We start from the raw sequence: 18,683 nt of genomic DNA on the forward strand, positions 1-18,683 counted from the left end.
ATGCATTCGTTTGGGCGGACCGTCAATGCGTCTAGCTACATAATAACGCGCCTTTCGTTTCGTATACAATATTTCCTAGTCTCCATTTCCATTAGTCTCGCGATTGTGTATTAATAATGTTCAACGAAGTCAGAGTACCAAAAATCTGATCATTAAAATCATTTTAAGTCCTCTGTTAAGTTTGGATAGTAAATCATTGAGCATAGAAATTTCGTAGTAACGCGTGTAGAATGCAGCACTTGTGCAACGTGCGTATAATGTGCAGCGTAGGGACATTTTATTCATTCATCTTCCAAGTGTAAAGCATACTAGAACGCAAGATCTGATTGCAATGCTTATGAGCGGTATGTTTGAAACTTCATTTTCCTTGCATTAACAAATCTTTTATTTCAAATACATTATAAATTATAAAAGTTGGAGATCCTCATTACAGATTACAGTTTTCCCTGTATAAACTCTAAAGTTTAAGAATAGACGGATTTTTTGCACGTTTAACTTTTACAAATGTACAGGCGAAGGAATTACAATTTTCTCCGCTTGATGCTACAATGATTCCTGCTTTTATTAATTTTTTAATGCGCTTGGTCACTGGTTCTCCGTTAGGCACGTTACTCGGTATTCTGCAATAATTAAATTTAACTGTTCTGCAAATTACTGTAATAGAAAAAGATGTATACGTACGCGTATAGATTCATAAGATGATGATGTAGTGTTGGTTCCCCTTTGAAAAGATCGATGTTCTTCCTGGAATTAACTAAATAATTCTTTTGAATTTCACACGTTACTCTAGCGAGGCATGTTGGAGAAAAAGTCAGCTTGTTTCCGTCTCCGTTATTGTAAGTCTATTTAAGAACATCGGTTATAATGAAATAATCGTAAGTTATAATGAAGGTACTCCTTCACAATCTACCTTTATAATATCACTTTTCAATATCGTCAGAATATAATCCGTATAAGCGTCTTCGTTTTCAGTGGCCAAACTCGATCGTTTCTTTCTACCGGATATAACTCCAAGCGGAAGAAGAACGGGATTTATTGCCAATGCAGCGGCGGCTCCAATTAAAGCAACGCCTGCCAATGCCTTTAAAGCTGCTGCCTATTAAGAACAACACGTGTCAGTGAGAAATTTCATTACAGACTATGATAATCGCATTACTTTTTGCGTTTGGATATTCGGATGCGGAGGTGCGTTTCCTTCTTGATAACTTGGCTCAACGGATCCGAATTCATCGCCATTAGCAAAAGTCCCTGAAATCCCGTAGCTACCACTAGGAACTGGCCTTCCGTAACCAGGTGGTCGGTTGAAACTATATCCTCCATAACTACCACTGCCGTAATCAGACCCTCCATGTATACCAGAACCATAACCACTGGGTCTGTGGGAGTTTTCAGCAGCGTAACTCGGTCGTGAATCAAATCTAACATTTATATGAAATCTCGTTAGGCGTTCAAGGTGTGCGCAGCAAAATTTGAGGACCGTTCTGTAATTATCCTATGGCAGGGTAATTGATTACCTATCTCCTGTTTGACTTCCTCCATAGAATGCAGTTCCACCGTAGCTTCCGCCTACGGGTCTTCCAGCACTTCCGCTCGAACCTGACGGCGGTTGCCCTTGGGTTTGCCATCCGTATCTGCGTATCGTCATCTCGATATAAAATTTTCTATTTCGGGAACATTCTTTAATTGAAAAAATTACCTATCGCTGGGTAAACGTTCTCCGAATTTAGATGGGTATCGGCTGCCGTCCACACGATTGCCACTGTAATACCAATCCGGTCGCGTCGACGAATTCGATTCGTATCTCGATCCGCAACAACTGGAACTTGCACGATTCAATTTATCGTTAATGGAAATGTGACGAGGTGCGACGATTTTTAAAATACTCGACACTTATCTCTGGATTCCAATCGATGATACGATATTCGCGGTTGCTTATCCGAATCCTTCACGTATCCCTCCGCGTAATCAAACCTCGTGTGCGACGTCTCGGAGGAATTTCTACCGCGTATGATATTCGCGAGCAATTTGTCCTCGTCGGGCCGCTTCTTAATGGACGCAGAAGTTGCGGTGAATTCATTATGCTCCGCAAGTGCACAGCAAACAACGGTAGTTGTAAGCAAAGCAGAAATGAATCGTGACGACATCGCAATAAGGAATCCAATTAACCAACTGTTTACCGAGAGAAGGTAGAGATTTTTTAGATACGTTTTAAAGTGCATAGGACAGAAACAAAAGTGGCACTTTCCATGAGTTTCTCCGTTTTATATAGTGGTCTCGCATGAAGTATCGTCGTACATTCGTTCCTCAGGATTGCTACCAATTTTCTTTCCATTGTTACCTCAATTGACAAAACTACTTAAAACGTGCTCGAGGCTATTCTCCCCCAAGTTCTACCATTCTAATAGAAATTTATTGGTCGAATTTTACGTTTATGCAAGGTGAACGCCTTGATATTGCAATAAAAAGTGTCGCGCACAATATGAAAACCTTGAAAGTTTAATTGCGTCCCTGTAACTCGCAAAGCGTAACGGAAAGATGCGCAGGAGCACGTTGGTGAAAATAAAAGTGTCACCGGTGAGCCAACAATGCTCCTGCCGCCACGCTCAGTTTAATTAACGCCGCTTTGTTACCACAGTTTTAGGTGAAAGTACACATTTTTACGAACAACCGGAGAAATATTACGCGACAAGATTTTTTAACGTAGAGCATAAATTTGATGCGATAACGTATCAGGAAATGCGACCAGCTTGACAAACCATATCTCAGTTTTTATCTTAGAGTTGCTCGTACATCGCGTCAGTTTATTTCTACTATCGAAATATCTTCGCTTAAATCTTCTGTTCTCATCGTTTGTTGTCTATTATCTTTACGTGCATCCAAGCAAATGTTTCGTTTGTAAAAATTCTGACGAACACAATTGTAAGCACACAAAGTAATCTACAAGATGTCTCAAGGTAGACAATAAAACCAACCAAAAATTTATTCCACGCGCGAAGATAAATCAAAAAAAGGTAGAAGCCTCGTTTTCGGGAAGATTGAGCTTAAACGTTTGTCAAGTGCGCGTGTACTGGGTTAAATAAGCTCAAGTGCATGCGTACTCGTCGTCAGACTTTTAAACGAAAACCTTCCGCCTCGATTCCAATGGTCGTTCGAGACACCCTGTTCACCGATCTTGCAAAGTACGCAGATACAGCAAGAATAATTTGTTCCGCCTGGGCATTCGTAGTGCCGGTCATTAAAATTAATAATCGTGCATTGTGTCGCATTACAACATAGTAAAAAATTTTTCTGTTTATCGTGCGTGAATTATTCGCAAGGTTGAACTATAAAAGAAAACCCGCGGCATGAAAAGTACGATAAGAGGAGACGCCTTAGGAGGAAAAGGATTTAAACGATCAGAGAGTGTAACCATTGTGAATGGAATCTTGTTATTTCTGTTATAATTTACTTGGTATTAACCAATAGAAAAAAGAAGAAAGAAAGACGGAAAGAACAATGCATTCTACGGATACAAATTTATTGCTCGCAACGAGCCTGCAGAAGGTGGTGGAAGGAAATCTCTGGTTTATGCAAAGGGACTGGAAACCGCGCGGGGACATTACGGAGCTAATTTAGAGAAAAAAAGGGGGAAAGGTCGTGGACGGAACGGGATGATTCGTTGCAGGGATGATGAGAAAGAGGGAAGAGAAAGCGGTGAAAAAAAGGAGCTGGGGCAGGGTCAGAGGGGGCGGCAGGAGGAGATACGACGAGGACCAAGAGATCGCGGAATGGAGCAAGAGTGGAGTAATCAATACGCATTCACACGCGGTAGCTCGCATCCCGTTTCCATGGGGACCGACGCTGGCGCATGTGCAACCTGACCGGTGTTATTCTGTCATAGAAATTTACTCAGACACAATTCCGCCCCAGTCCGATGCGGAACATTCTATGCACCCTGTCTTTTGATCGTCCAGCCATACGATCGTAAAGGTTTCGATCGTTTCGATTTGTTTCAACAGTATGCCACGGTATGCACGGGTATCGTTGCACTGAAACCTATAACGACCCAGCTGCAACCCTATATACCGACGTTGCAACGAGGTGCAACGAAACGAGCGAATTCATTATGACGTGCACAGTTTTATAGAGATCGAATGAACACCGCAGACGCTTATTTATTTCCCTGTTGCAACACGCACTAGCCGTACCAAGGGAGTTTCCTCCCGTGGAACATTTCCGTCCGAAAGGAAGCTAATCGTGTACGATTGTTTCCTCGAGGATGGCCATCCTGATGTATCGTTGTCACTGTAGAGTATAGTGGAACGTTCGACTCTCGGATGTTCACCCCCTAGCCAAGTCAGAGGGGATGGAGGCGTAGTAGTTGGCGGGTAACAGGGGGTGCTTTTCCTTTGGGCGCCTGCGTCGAGTCCTCGATGACGACTCGACGAGGTAGGTGCTCGACCCGGACGCAGTACGGAAGAAACATCGAGCAGGTAGAGTGCCGTCCTCGTGACACATCTCGCTCTTTCTTTACTTTCTATCCATGGCAACAAGAAAACGTGGGAAAGCCAGCCAGCCAGTGACTCGATCTCTCGAGCATTGATCGGGTGAATCCGGTGTTCGATGAAGACGCTGAACGGTACTCCTACTTCTCTGTGGTCGCAGTGTTTCTAAACTGAGGAAATGATTCATCCGAGCTGACGTAAAAGTTATCAATGACTCTGTACCGCGGCGAGATGAGAGATGCGTGGAATGTCTGAATAATAGTGAAGCACCGCACACCGTACGTTCGACGCGGATAGAAAACTACTGGTCAATTCTCAGGATGCACTTTCGAGGATATCGCGTGGTGCATATAGTCGACGTGTCATGGTGATACGGTTTCAGGATGAGCCCAGTATTCGACAGCGATATGATCTGCGCGGACTGAAGTACCGCGAACAATTGACTCGGTCTGTTAAGCGTGTCAGACGTCTGTCTGGAACAACAGGTTGAAGGTGGAGTTCGTGATAATTTCGAGAGATTACTTGACACGAACCGGAGTTAGTTGCTCCCTCGGGCCACGTCATACGGCAGAATAGATTTACCAATTAGACGATGCACTTCTGTCGAATCAAAGGTTAATCGCCGATGAGCATTCAGTGACATTCTTACCACTACGTAAAGACAAGCTTAGTCGCATTTAATCGCCGCATGCATGTGGGTCGCAGGTCGCATTCGCCAAAGCTAACGGGATAGAGGGTTCACCGAGTAGAGAGGTAAGCTTGTTTAATTGCGTTACCCCCGGGCATCCTACGTGTTACCGTTGTCTTTTTAATTATAATTCACTCTTCGTTTAATGCTTTTTGGCGGAGCACTTCGATATTCACCGTGGGTCGAAGCAGCCGAAAATTTATCACCCCTTTTATGCGTAATAGCACTTTCGCGCGTAACGCTTCCTCTCTCACCCCTTCCAACGTCTATTAGAATAAAAGCATGCAACAATCGAATTGCACATGGACGATGAACGCGTTTAGACACGCGTTCCGATTAGATGATGACAATTGAAGTTGTTCTAGATATTTATAAATCGTCAAATTGGTTAGGTTCAAGTCACGTGGTGGATGCAGTTGACGGTGTCCTTAACCCCTCGGAAAATCAATGTTCTCTTCGCATAACAGTAATCAACTATGCCATCCTCTGAGAAACTATGCCACTTGAAAAACATAACAAGCTAAGAATGACACCTCTTTGCACAAAACTTCGCAACAGAAGAATCGTGTAGGTTTTACCATACGTGCGGAATAAGCCTCGAAGAAAACGTGGGTATTGCAATATGAAAAGGAATTAATATTCCATTCCCTCTTCTTTTACTTTTCTGCGCGCGGGTTTACAGCCTTGAAGCCTTCTTTCGCGAGGAGTTATAGAAGAGGGTCGTTCATCTTTTATGTTTGTTCGACACAAACGTCCACCTATACACGTCCACTGACTAATGCAGCATTTGGAATAATTCATGGACCACCTGGCCCGGTGTCGTGTCTGCAAAGCAATACCAATCACGACCGTGCGCTACCGCGATCTTCGCTGTTGTTACATTAATTTCATTTATAGAAACCTAGCTAGGTCTAATGCTCTGCTCGGGAGCATCGATACCGCGAGCATTAAGGAACCGGATTATCAACCGGCACTACATTCTATCCGCGATTTTGTTCTAAGGTTTCGTTTCACGTTATGTGTGCTAACGGGTCGCAAGTGTACACTGACAAGAGTACGGAAGAGAAAAATGAAATCGCAGCAAACGAATCCTCTGTCCGAGGTTCATTAGAAACTGATTGTGGGTTTGGCTACCCTCTAGGGACCCGAAAAGAAATGCAGCGGCTCAGAAAAGATGACGGGTTCATCAGTCCTGATTCAGATCGTTTTTTGATCGGTCTAGCTTATACGATTTAAGTCAAACATAGCTATACAATCGCGTGCGAATGTAAGTTGTGTGGTTACACAGATCCCACCGCAAGTGACACTAGTGACACGCTGGGGTGTCTCTAGTGGGTGTCATTCAAATCTCGCGTCAACCGAGGGACGTTCCACGTCGTAACGCCGCATCGTTCTTTATCAGGAAACGACACATTTTGCCTCTGACCGAATGGCAACGTTATTTCGACACGCGATTTTTTAACGCGTCATTTGACCGAAGCTAGAAATGCTCGATAACATTCGAGTCGTCTCTTTAAGTAGCTTCGATTCTTAATGCTCTCATTCGGTTCGATGAATCAAGAGGGGTCAAAAGATCGCGCGATACGCGGGCATTTTTCTGCTTTCCTGCTCTGGGGTGTGCAGCGTTGCATGCTCCGGGTGACTTTCAGTTGACGTTCGTTGAACAGAAACAAGAAAAACGCGGAAGAAAGGCGAGGAAAAAAGGACAAAGATTACACGGGAGTGGTGTACGATGGAAAGTGGTTCTTTACACGCGTACACACCGTAATGAGAAACACCGTTGATTCGTCGACGTGAGGATGCGTTAACGACCTCTCGACGGAAATTCGTGCAGAGGCTTATCTTAACTTATTAATATCGTCCGCATCATTTTACGCTGGATAACAAAAATTCTAAAAATGGTAGCGATAAGTAAAGTTCGAAAGTTTTTAGAGAAACAACTGAAGCATCGATACTGCGAAATCGGTATTGAAGAATATCAGACACTCTTTCGTTAATCCCAGCTTTTTCTCTTCGCCGTTGGGACTTGCGCGCGAGGGTGTGCTTTTTAAAAACTGTGAACGGTACATTATATCGCTCCTCGCATTTCCTCCCCGGTAGTCGGGATTCGTTGACGCGGTGCAGACACCCGTGTACGTTCCATAAAATCTTTACGCTCGATTCTCCCCCCTGCGTGGCGTCCATTTCAAAGATCACGTTGAAAAAGCGCGGCGAGCGACGGTGCTCGCCTTCCCACGGCCAAGTCCGACGGATTATTTTCGCGTGAGAAAATCGTAAGTTTTCCCTCGAAACGTAGGCGACACGCTAACGCGAAGGGCAAGGATCTCGTAGCAAGGAAACGAAAGAGAGGAGGAGACCCTCGAAGAGACGACGAAACAACGGCTAAAGGAGCATCGAAGCAGCGTTACACAGAAATCGAGAGATGTACGAGTGTTCTCGTGATAGAGGAAATTGTCTGTTGACTACGCTCCCTTTACGGAAGCCGGTAGCGGCAGCGCATCCCCTCGCGACTCGAGTTAAACGTAGAAAGAGTGACAGAGAGAGAAAGCTCGCCGCTCACCCTCTTCTAAAATTTCTCCCTTCGTCTTTCAGACGAGAAGGGAGTCCGGTGATCAAAATCCGAGTCGAATCTTTTCACGTTCGCGACGTATCGAACACGAGAAAAATAAAATTCCCGCGACGACCGGTCGATAACGCGCCGGTTCCCATCAAGGGTTGCAAGGCGGAAACGTTTCCCCATAGATTTGGCTCAAGCGTCGGCAGTCGAAGGGAGATTGCTGCGGTGAAACAATGCGCGAGGAAAATGCTTTGGGACGTATACTCGGAAAAAATTCATTGGATTCGTTTCTATCCGAGACGTCTTACTCGATCCTGTAAGCAATGCTTGTGGACAGACCTTTATCGAACCACTTTGTTGACCAGCCATCTCTATTGTTTACCGTTTGAAAGTACACCTTGCGCGTTAAAGGTTAGATAGCAGGATGGAAGCGCTATCGCGTTCCAATGTAAAGTTTCCCGCGGAAGAGATAGAAGGTACGAAAGAAGCGCGCGTTCTAGTTGGTAAAAAAATAAGTCTACGTTGTTCCTCGCGCACTCATTTGTCGTCAATGGTACCGCAGCGAAACGCGAGGAGACGGTAAACGTTTGAAGAGCTTCGTATCTAGGATGAGCGCGTGCAAACGTAGCGTTGACGGAACATTAAGGGATTAAAAAGTCCGCGACTTTGAATGTTTTCAGAACGATGAACGCCGAATGCCACAATCGCTAACCAGAGCGTTGACTTTCGTCCCTCCCGCGCGTTTTCTGTTTCCGGTTCAAACACCTCCGATATCGATTCGACGACGCGTGAAAGTGCGAGCTGGGACGGACGAGCGAGTGCAAAAAAAGTTAGCAGCTTTTTTGTATAATTTAAACACGGTTTCGCAGAGACCCGTATTTCCATACATTTGAATTAGACCGCCCTCTACAAGGGACACGCGTTTCCCCTTAATTTCTTTAACGAAACGAGTATGTTGGCGCTAAATTGAATCCTACGACGTCGCTGCTCGGGTTTAAATCGTTCTTTTTTCAGAATAGATCTTTGCGATAGTATATCGAGACATTTTTATACGATTATTGATCGAAGTATCTTAAAGCAATCCAATCGGAGGGTGCGTTTGCTATTTTCTCACGTACATTCACAGATTTCTCTTCTCCCCGTGCCTTTGATAGCGTGGCACAAAACGAATACCGCGGGGAATCCCATTTGTACGGCCGAGGCGCGTCTACCGGCGAGCATATTGCCTCCCAGCCGTATTTGCGTACGCGTGTTTGGGGTGCGTGAGGGTGCATTCGTTTACCCGAAACTCGATTTCGAAGCTTTGATAATTGAATTTCAAGTTGGCCTACGTGGGTGGCCGTTGATAAGTTTAACGGCGATGTAGGAGGCGTTTGAGGATACCCTCTCCTCTCTGCCACAGCGGAAAGAGGGGGACCACGTAACCTCCGTTACGTAATATTTTTATTCCCTTTCATATTTTAATTTCCCGACGCATCAGCCGCCAGGGCACCGCCCTGCTTTCAACGAATCCATTTGTCTTCATGCCTTAAAGATGAGCGTGCAAGAAACAAGGATGGGCTGGGGGTGGGGGCGCAGGAGGAGAGTCAATTTAATCAACCGTTTTGTCGTCGTGATGCGAAAACTATAGATCGTTGTAGATCTACAGATAACGCTGGATGAGAGGATTGAACGTTTACTAGATCGTCGCTTAACTTTTTCTCGGCTAATTGGAGACCCAATCGGAAGGCTTCTTGATTCTACCCTAATTTTTTAATCGACCACCTATCTCCCGAGTGAAAACGCTCGATCGTTCTTTTGCCCAGAACGTGTCGGACTAATTGAAGATCTCCCTCGTTGCAGGAAGAAAATGTGGAGCTCGGTTACCGCGGCTGGCACGGAAAACGGGCCCGCACCACCATCGAGGAGCAAGCACAGCGCCACTTTGCTCGCTGGGCACGTATATCTGCTTGGCGGACGTAACGGCAATCTTCCCCTCAAAGATCTCTGGCGATACAGCCTTGGTAAGTGATAATTGCTATCGCTTTTAATTTGTCCGCGGCAGAACGCTCGGATCGTTACGGCGGTGCTTTCAGAGACAACGACGGAAACTGCGGTGCAGTTAAAGGGAAATTGAAATTCGAAGATGGAAAAATACGCGCGTAATTAGGAGGGCGGGGGTATCGATACGCGTACGATGTCTGGGCACCGTGAATACGGTACACGAACAGCATCTCTGACCAACGCACCCTATCATCTCGCTCGGCAAACGAGGGTGCGCGACGGAATTTAAACGGGGTTCAGTCTGATCAATAATACGCCATTATTAAAGCCCACGTATATCAACTAAATCCGTCGACGATACTCCACAATTACGGCTGTTTCCACGGAGATCAGACATATGCGAATTAATTGCACGCTCTCGCGATGATCAGTGGTTTACGCGCTCAGCATATTAACCATCTCGTCGCGATGCTACCTCTGATTGACTTTCCGATTCCGGAATAATTCGTTCCGAATGCCCAGAGAGTTTCCAAGCACAATGTTTTATCCGTCAGACAGAAAAAAAAAAACATATCCACGAATTAAGGATTATTTGACTTAAATAGCTGACGCTTCGAACCTAGCCAAACTTCGATCTGCCCAACAGACAGTGGTCTAAGCAGTATTTTCTGCAGACTCGATTGACCATTAGTTCGATATAAGCCAGCGAATTCACGCCAGCAGTTTTCAGACTCGATGAATTTCGCGTTACGTTCGTTTGGGGGTCCTTTAAGCCTTGAAATCGGTATGGAGATAGAACGAGACTGCTCGTCACGCGAGATAATCCGATATTTTCCGCGATGTACGATGCGAATTTGTGACGTAATAGAATTCGCCATGTTTGATCGTGCATCCGCGGGAGTACCTATTAATCAGAGGGGATTGTTCGACTACGAGAACCGGGTGAATATTAAAACAGTACCAGAAGGGTTGGACGTAGTGGTTTGTCTCCTGGGGGCAAATACTATCCGGGAACCCCTGGCATGTTTTGAGAGCATTGCATTGTCGATACTCGATCTTGCAAAAATATTGTGATAACTCGAGGAACCATAAGAGTGCTTCATCTTTGAACGTTTTGTTTCACCCTCTCTTTCAACCGGTGGGGATATCGAGGACTCCTCGTCGCTCGTAGTCTATTCGTTAAATGGGCTTCAATCGTGTTAGCAGACATTTTATTTCCACGCCTCGCGTACTATCGATGAAAAGTCGAAAAAATACAAAAGCATATCTTTGCGTTCTCAGGGAAACCAATTCCATCAGCGACGATTGAATCGAGACAATGTTTCTATTTATCCTTGTTTTTTCTTTTTCGAGGAAACGGGGCAGGTTTTTGTGTAACGGCAGAAATCTGTAGCCGATCAATCATTTACGAGTCACGTTTGTTCCTGTTTCGAACCGATCTCTTTTCCATCGAAGCACTTTCAGACAAAAGGGTGCATTGCTTCGTAGCTAGATAGGACACGTGTACGTAATCAATGTCGGGCATCTGTAGTGGCGGTCTACGAGAGTTGCGGCTCCTTCAACCAGCGCATTATGGCTCTTACGTAAATTTCGTAGGCTTTGTTCCGTGGCACGTTCCAGTACCAGCCTGTGACTTGGATATTTTAGTCGGACGTGGAACTAGTTTTCAACTTTCGTTGAACATTGCGACGGCAAAAGAAACGGGGGGTAGGAAAGGGAAACCTTTTGTTACAGTATCGATCAAGGAAACTTAGTTCTTCTTTTATTCGTACAATGCGTATAACGTAACTTCATACCCCGCTGATTTCGTTTGCCTTCATTTTTCTGACCGGATTAGGGGACCGTCCCTTTTTCTCTTTCCGCAAAACTCCCGAAGGGTAAAGAACGCTCGTCTTGTTAAACCCGCGCAACAAAGAGACGAGTTTCCAACGCGCCCTTCTAACCATCGAGTTGACGCTAAATGGAAATCGCATCGAGTTGATGTTTTTAAAAGAAGATTAAACAACGCCAGTTTAGTTTCGTTTCGACGCACGAGGCGCGATATTATTATCCTTCGTGAACGTTTCTGCTTCGTTCACGTCCTTGGGACTGCTTATACATTTAATCCCCTCGAACTCCGTCTTAGATTCGTTGCCTTCCACTGTTTCAAAGAAGCCCCAACCGCTTGGAGGATTTATTTCAGAGTAGCAGATTGTCGGGGCGGGTGAGAGCGTGATTTAGCGCGTCGAAGAAGATTTCTCGATACCCCTGAGACCGCGGCTCCCTTCGCGTAAGCCTCCTTTTTAATTTTCCTCCGCGCGCGTGCAACCAAAGGTGGCTCGTCCTATCCCTACGTTCCCGTGGAAAAACTGGGACGACTGGCACGTACGCGCTCGTACGCGAATATCGCTGGTTACAATAACGTGCAGAGGCAATTAAAACGCGTTGCAGCGGGATACGTTAAAAAATCTTTGCGCGCCGTTAAATTAAGCGAGCCGTTTGAATGCACACACGCGACACCGATAAGATGAGCCCCTCTGTTTTTTTCTACCGTCGGTTTTTTTTTCCTGAACCGCGGCTTCGTCATCCCCTCGCGCGAGACGCGCAAAGCGACGCTGCATAAATCTTGTTTATCCAGCTCGCGGTTAAAGGTACGGGGGCAGGGCGAGCCGGTGAGTCTGGATTATGAAAACGTTTGGAATAACGAGCCCACGCGTGAACCCTTTCTCTATTTTCTTTACAGCGGAGAGCAAATGGGAGGAATTGCATCCTGGGGGAGAAAGGCCGCCAGCACTCCAGGAACACAGCGCGGTAGCTTACAAGGATTGCCTGTACGTTTTCGGGGGAGAGCTCGGCTTCTCCGCGGGCACGGAAACACCGCTCTGGGTTTACAATGTCAAGGTAACGTATCACTCGAGGCGAGCCGGATTGCTGCCCCTTTCAAAGAAGATTACACGCGTCGCGGTAAACGCCGTTCTTGCCGCGAGGAACGAGATTCTCAGACGAAACGATTCTCGCACCAAACTTCCTCGAAACGATCCGCAAATAGTTTGCCGTTCGTTAGCGAGATTCAGTTTCGTTACGATCTAAGCGATTCGATTTGACCACGCCACGGTAGCCTCAGGGTATACCGCCGTATCGCGTATATATCTAGCTAGGGTTACGACACCCTTCGTTTAGCAAGCCAGACGGTGGACCGTGTCGATCTCTTGATTGACAATATCTTGCTTCGATGGTTTCCGTTTAGTTACATTACCGAAAACTCGTTCGAGAATACGAGCGTACGGTTCGCTCGACGTAGGCGTGCGTATTAATCGTATAGAGAGGAGCGATATCCTCGTTTGCCCGTTTCGTGCTGCGGTTATCATCATCCCCAAGGAGTCCTTGCCACTCCGCGGAGAGTACAATGGTGGAACATAATTGCTCGACGTACTCGTCTCGTGGTTGTTCTTCGTCGCGTGTCACCGGCTGGTGAACCCTCTTCCATCCAAGGGAAAGAGAAAGCGAGAGTGGATGTCCTCGCGTAAAACTGCTTGTACCCGATGACGTTCCTATTGATTTAGTGGTTTCCCGAGGGTGCGATCCGTTCGTCCCTCTCGCTTCTCCTTTATCGGCGACCCCTCTCTGCGCTCCCAGTGCGCTCCCTCGTACGACGAGTAAGATCATTAAGAGTTTCCTTTGCAAGATGCGACACAAGGCCACGCTAGATCGTTACGAAGAAACACGAGGGACAACGCGAACACGCAGACGGGACCGCGTCACGTGGGAAGACATTGTCCCCTGAATCGTCCAAGTTAACCATCGAATACGATCTGACGCGATGCGTCTACGTGCGACGTCTCCAAACATGTGTGACTATTACTGACAGTCTCATCGCGACGCTTTTGTCGTTCTACCGATGATTAATAACAGCAGACGCGTCGTTTGTCAATGCCTGGAACGATCAGCCGTTACGAGCTTCTCGAAAGGGCACAGTTCTACCGATCGATGCGTCCTATGTATCGTGCGATTCGTTTGCTCGGAAGAGGGAATAACCGTGTTAAAAAAAAAAATCGATGCATCTGCATACGACGTTCAACCGCGCTCGCTGATCCTTCAAAAGCTGTCGGATCGCGGTAATTTTTGGCAACAGCTGGTGTCAACACTCCCACCTTCCATTTCGTACCCTCGAAATTGAACGATGCTTGTCCTCCCGAGGGCTCCTCTTCGCTCTCGACCCGTGTACCATTAAAAATTGATAATATCGGGGTATACATGACATCAGCAGTTTCGTCAATTTATCTTTGCCGATTTCTCGACCTTTCGACTCGAACGTTTCCCAACAGAGAAATACGCTCGTCGCATGTCCCACTTTTTTATTCCTCCCCGGAATTCGAACACTTTTCTTTGATACCGGTCGCCATGGTTACCTTTGGTCCGTTTGTTTTTGCCTATCGAACCGTGCCGTGGACCAAGGATATTCCCCGTGGCTTGTCTCTTCGTGGATGTATCATTGAGATCCGCGTTATGAATGCGCCAGCCAGAACCCGATTGGTTAGACCGGAGGGGTCGCTTCGCGGTGCTCTCTCCCATCTTCCCTTCGAGCAGGACGCGCAAAATTCTCTCTCGTCTGCAGCAAATCGAACCCGGAAGAACTATACATTCCAGACAGTTGAACATGTGCCGCGTTACGTAAATTCGTAGGCAGCCGCTCGATCGAGCCCGATCGCGCGTCTCTTTCGAGCCTTTTAAACGTCCGTATCGTACACGATAACTGTTATCCCGCTAATTTTACAGCGCTTTAACGTCGATGGCGAAATTTAGCTAGTATTCCACCCTTCCGCCGACCCCCTCGTGCCGTAATACGGGGTAGACGCAAGTGGCTGTACAGACCTATCAACTTTAGGCACGTACTTCAAGTTACGTAATTACTTTTAGCACCCCCTGCTACGTACAGCTTATACACCTTCCTTTCCATGTTCTCTCCTTTACGCGTACGATCGCGGGTCTTCGTCGAAGCTTACGCGGTTTCTTTCTCCCTGCCGACAGGCTGCGAGGCGAGGAGCCCGTGTGATCGTCACCGTGCGTAAGAGAAACCCGTCACCGGCTATATTATTTATGCGTGTGATTAAAAACGTGTTGAGAAACACAGCGCTAATTACCGCGTTATGTTACGAGCGGATATCGGTTTTGGTTCTGATTAAATTTAGAACAAGGACAAGAGCGTGCTCTATCCTTGTGAAACGAACTGCGCGTTGCCTACGTATGTCCTACATCTCTTCGCTGATATTTTTTTTTCAAGGTGAACGATTAAAAATAGACCGACGCATCTAACGAGCCACTGATTCTGTACCGTTCTCCCTCCTCGTTTTCTTCTTTTTTCTTTTTTCAATCGGTTTCAAGCATCGAAGCGTTCTCGCGATCTCCTCGCGAGGAATTCGGAGGGCAACGATCCAGGGTTTTCAAGAAGTGATCGTCGCAACGATTCCCTCAAGTACGAAACCGGAGTCTATTCAGAGGGCGAAACAGGGGAGTGACAAATTAGAACTCTCGCGTGCCTTTTGTTACACGCGACCCCAAATCATACTCAGTGCTCCAACGCTACTGGTTCTACCGAAATTTGGAGAACTCTCGTGTCCATTGTCTCTCGAAAGATTGATGAACACGGAATGCATCCCGATTTCTGTTTATTCGATCGAGGGCTCGTCTCTTTTTCCAGACTAACGTGTGGAGAAAAGTAAGAGCGCAACGGGGATGCGCTGTGCCGAGAGGACGAAGAGGACACACCGCTCTGGTTCATCGCGGTCAGATGCTCGTCTACGGAGGCTACCAAGATTTACGCGGGAGTTCTCCTGAATTGTGGGCATTCCATTTCGGTAAAATCGAACGATTATTCGTCTCATTTGAACACGAACGAGTGCGAGGTTACAATACCAAGTACGTTGGTTTCAGAAACGGAATCGTGGCACCTTCTTTCCTCGAGTGAGAGCGGTCCAGCAGCGAGGCACAAACACTCGGCTGTATTACACGGCGACGCCATGTACATTTACGGCGGTATGACAGATCTGCAGGAGAGAAGCGATTGCTGGCGATGGGACGTGAACAGCGCATCTTGGTGCTTGCTGAAGAACAAGCCAGGTCCAGGACCGCTCCACGGTCACGCAGCTTGTAGACTACCCAGCTGTATGCTAATCTTCGGCGGAGAAAGCGGCGGTTTGGCTACGAACGAGCTCTGGCGATTTCATTTCGGTAAATAATCGAATTATTGACCAAGGCTCCGTCGTTGTGTCGAAGCACGTTACGATAGGGACGTTCGTTGCTAGGTACGGAAGTCTGGGAGAAATTGTCAGTGCCGGGTCCCAAGCCTCAACCAAGAGCGGAGAGCGTGGCGTTAGCGGTTTCCGAATTGTTAATTCGCGGGACCAATATCGACAATCCGAAACCGAAGCCAAGGAATCAACGCACGAGGCTTTGCAACAATAGGATATCGCCAAATGAAGCGCCGACCAGGCCCAGTTTTCTCAAGGAGATCTCCAAATTGTCGCAGATCAATCTGTCGCGTTTGAGTCATCCGACGAAGTGCAGCTACTCCGTTCTAAGCGGACAGGACGACAACGAGGAGAGTCCTCAAGAGGTAAGTAGTTCGTTCGAAGCTACTCCTTTCAATCAATAAAAGTATTATCGTACCTTTAATCGTAACAATTACTATTTCGTTATCGATCTTCCATTTCCATCCTATGCATGCGCACAGACACACACGCGTCAAGTTTTCCATCTGCACACGAAACGCATGTGACAAGTGAGCCTGCCCGCAGGCGAATACGTATTATCCGTTTCAGCAAGTGGACTCTGAGGTGGTCGAGCCGTCCACGGGGATGGTCAAGTCCCGAAGCGCGAACACGCTGGCACGTCGAAGACAAAAACCGCCAGAAACGACGTCCAAGAACCCTGATGGTAGCAACTGCAACAACAGCACCAGTAGTTCAGGCATGACCAGAGATCCCATCTCAGTGCCGAATTTCCGTGCTCTCACCTTGCCCACGCCGGTTCTGACGCCTGTCGAGGCAGCCAGGCTCGTGTTCGTCGACCCTGACGAGAACAGCGACAACGAGGAGCGAAAAGAGCCGCCTACATCGAGGTTGATAGAAGTCCAAGAGGAAAGACGGTAAGTAAACTCGTAGCGACGGCTCATAGAAAACCATGGACGTCTCTGCACGTGTATAGATCCTCCTCAACCCTTTCAGAGACTTCGCGGCTGTGCACCAAGCCTGTCAACCGACACGTGGCGAGAGTTACAGCTCTCATCTGTACGAAGCTGCGCTGCAAACCCCAAAGACGCCAACCACATCCAAGATCCCCATGTCCGCGTCTGTCCGCTTCGCCGACTTGGAGGAGGGCGAGGAGTCGACGTCGGATTACGCGAGCATCGAGGCAAGAAGTCCTGGCGATCCTCTGGCAGACGACGATTGGCCGTCAGGACGGAAGAGCAAACAGTATCGTCCCATGATCACACCGTCGACGATACGCGAGGGCCAATTTGGGTTCTGCAACCCGAATTATCTGGGTCTGGACGAAACGAAGGGTCATCATCAACAGCAACACCAGCAACAGCAGCAGCAGCAGTCTCAAGACGGGAAGTACGCGAAGCTGTTGAACAGCCCGCCTGACAGCGTCCTGGAGGACGAGCCAGGAAGATCAGCCTCGCAGACGTTCGCTGAGCTACTGGAGCTTCAAGAAATCAGAAGGGTGCCACGGGTGCCGCCCAAGAGCTTACCGTTGGGCTCGCCCTCCAGAAGAGCGGTCAGCGCGTCGAGGGCGGAGAGGCAACGCGCCAAAGTTGCCGCGGTTGACATCAACGAATCGGAGACGCTATCCTACGGACCAGCACCCCTGTACGTGTTTCTAGTCGGAGGGAAAGAGAAGGGCCAGGTCACGGTGTTCGCCAGACCCGTTTCCTTGTGGAAATTGCAATTAGCGCCGCACATCTTTTAAGAGCGACGTGGGTACGTCTTTTTTTTTTTGTTTTTTTTCTAAGTCCATTTACGCGTTTCCATTCGAATGTCTTTTTTGGTACATTCGTGAAATTGGACTAGTTCTCTTCGCGGAAGAATTGTTAATTTCTTTTGACGAATTGAAAGAGCAATCGCGCAGAGGAAGTTTTCCAGTGCCAAGCGTCACGCTGCAGTAGTTAGTCGCGTTTCATTTACTTCGTTAGAGTTTCTCTGGTTTTTTATATTTATTGTTGAAGAGCACATGTTTCTGTTAATCTTCCGTTTGCGTTTAAACGCAGAAGCCAAGTCTGTTTCTTTCCAGATACTCTTTAAGTTTGATTAAGCGTTGATTCTCGAAGATATATTATTTATACGGTTTATAGTGCAATATCAAGTGTGATTGAAGCTGAGAAGTGCTCGAGCTTGCAACGTTGAATGTCTCGTTCGAACGAATTTCAATTTTCGATCGCGTTCGATCGTACGATCTAGATTTCTCCGGATTCGCGCCATAGATCTCGTCGTTTCGCTGAGCGAAGAAACCGAATATGCATTCGTTAAACTGTCCCACGTACAGAGTAATCGTGTAGAACGACGTTCAATGTTGTTTCCGTTCGTTCTTTCGTTCGTCCCGTTACTCACGCTTCGCGATCAACGCAATCGTACACGGAACGTTCATATTTACAGTAGATCCGTAAATGAAAGCGTACGTGCGAGTCGCGGGTTCATATTGGACCGACTAATATAAGACGATGATCGTTCTACGGTTTAATTTTACGAGGTAAGAGCTAACGTAGAGGAAGAAAACGTTCGTGCCAGAGCGCAAGTCAAGCGAGTGGAGGTGAACAATTCTTTATCCGTCATTGCGTCCTGTCGGTTTTAAGTGGTAATTAATAAGTCTCGCCGGAGGGTATCGTTAAAATTTATGATTAAGATCGACGCGTTAGGTACCGTTAGATTTCTCAGAATTGATATAAAAATTTTTCACACTACGGTAGATAGAGGTTTAATATGCGATCTTAGAT

General features: G+C 46.9%; 2 protein-coding genes across 4 annotated transcripts; one reads left to right on the forward strand and one right to left on the reverse strand.

Annotated features, from left to right (window-relative positions):
* Positions 1-412: 412 nt before the first annotated feature.
* Positions 413-1,890, reverse strand: LOC143424088 (uncharacterized; the record flags this gene model as incomplete). Its single annotated transcript, XM_076895910.1, has 6 exons — positions 413-620; positions 682-842; positions 911-1,096; positions 1,157-1,418; positions 1,515-1,631; positions 1,697-1,890. Coding segments are annotated over 6 exons (1,083 nt in total), but the record flags the coding sequence as incomplete, so codon positions are not given.
* An 88-nt stretch (positions 1,891-1,978) lies between these two features.
* LOC143424071 (uncharacterized) lies at positions 1,979-17,691 on the forward strand. Of its 3 annotated transcripts, none has more exons than XM_076895881.1 (8): positions 1,979-2,186; positions 9,572-9,732; positions 12,435-12,592; positions 15,390-15,546; positions 15,623-15,919; positions 15,994-16,304; positions 16,486-16,835; positions 16,915-17,691. In XM_076895881.1, exons 1-8 carry the CDS (start codon positions 2,008-2,010, stop codon positions 17,660-17,662), a joined length of 2,361 nt encoding a protein of 786 aa, XP_076751996.1. In that variant the 5' UTR covers positions 1,979-2,007; the 3' UTR covers positions 17,663-17,691. The 3 variants fall into 3 exon arrangements, with proteins under 3 accessions (XP_076751996.1, XP_076752004.1, XP_076752013.1); XM_076895889.1 differs by having other exon boundaries at positions 16,510-16,835; XM_076895898.1 differs by lacking the exon at positions 1,979-2,186 and adding an exon at positions 4,763-5,237.
* The last annotated feature ends 992 nt before the right edge of the window (positions 17,692-18,683 follow it).

The sequence above is a fragment of the Xylocopa sonorina genome, chromosome 1 (genome assembly GCF_050948175.1).
Source record: "Xylocopa sonorina isolate GNS202 chromosome 1, iyXylSono1_principal, whole genome shotgun sequence".
NCBI classification, from domain to species: Eukaryota; Metazoa; Arthropoda; class Insecta; order Hymenoptera; family Apidae; genus Xylocopa; species Xylocopa sonorina.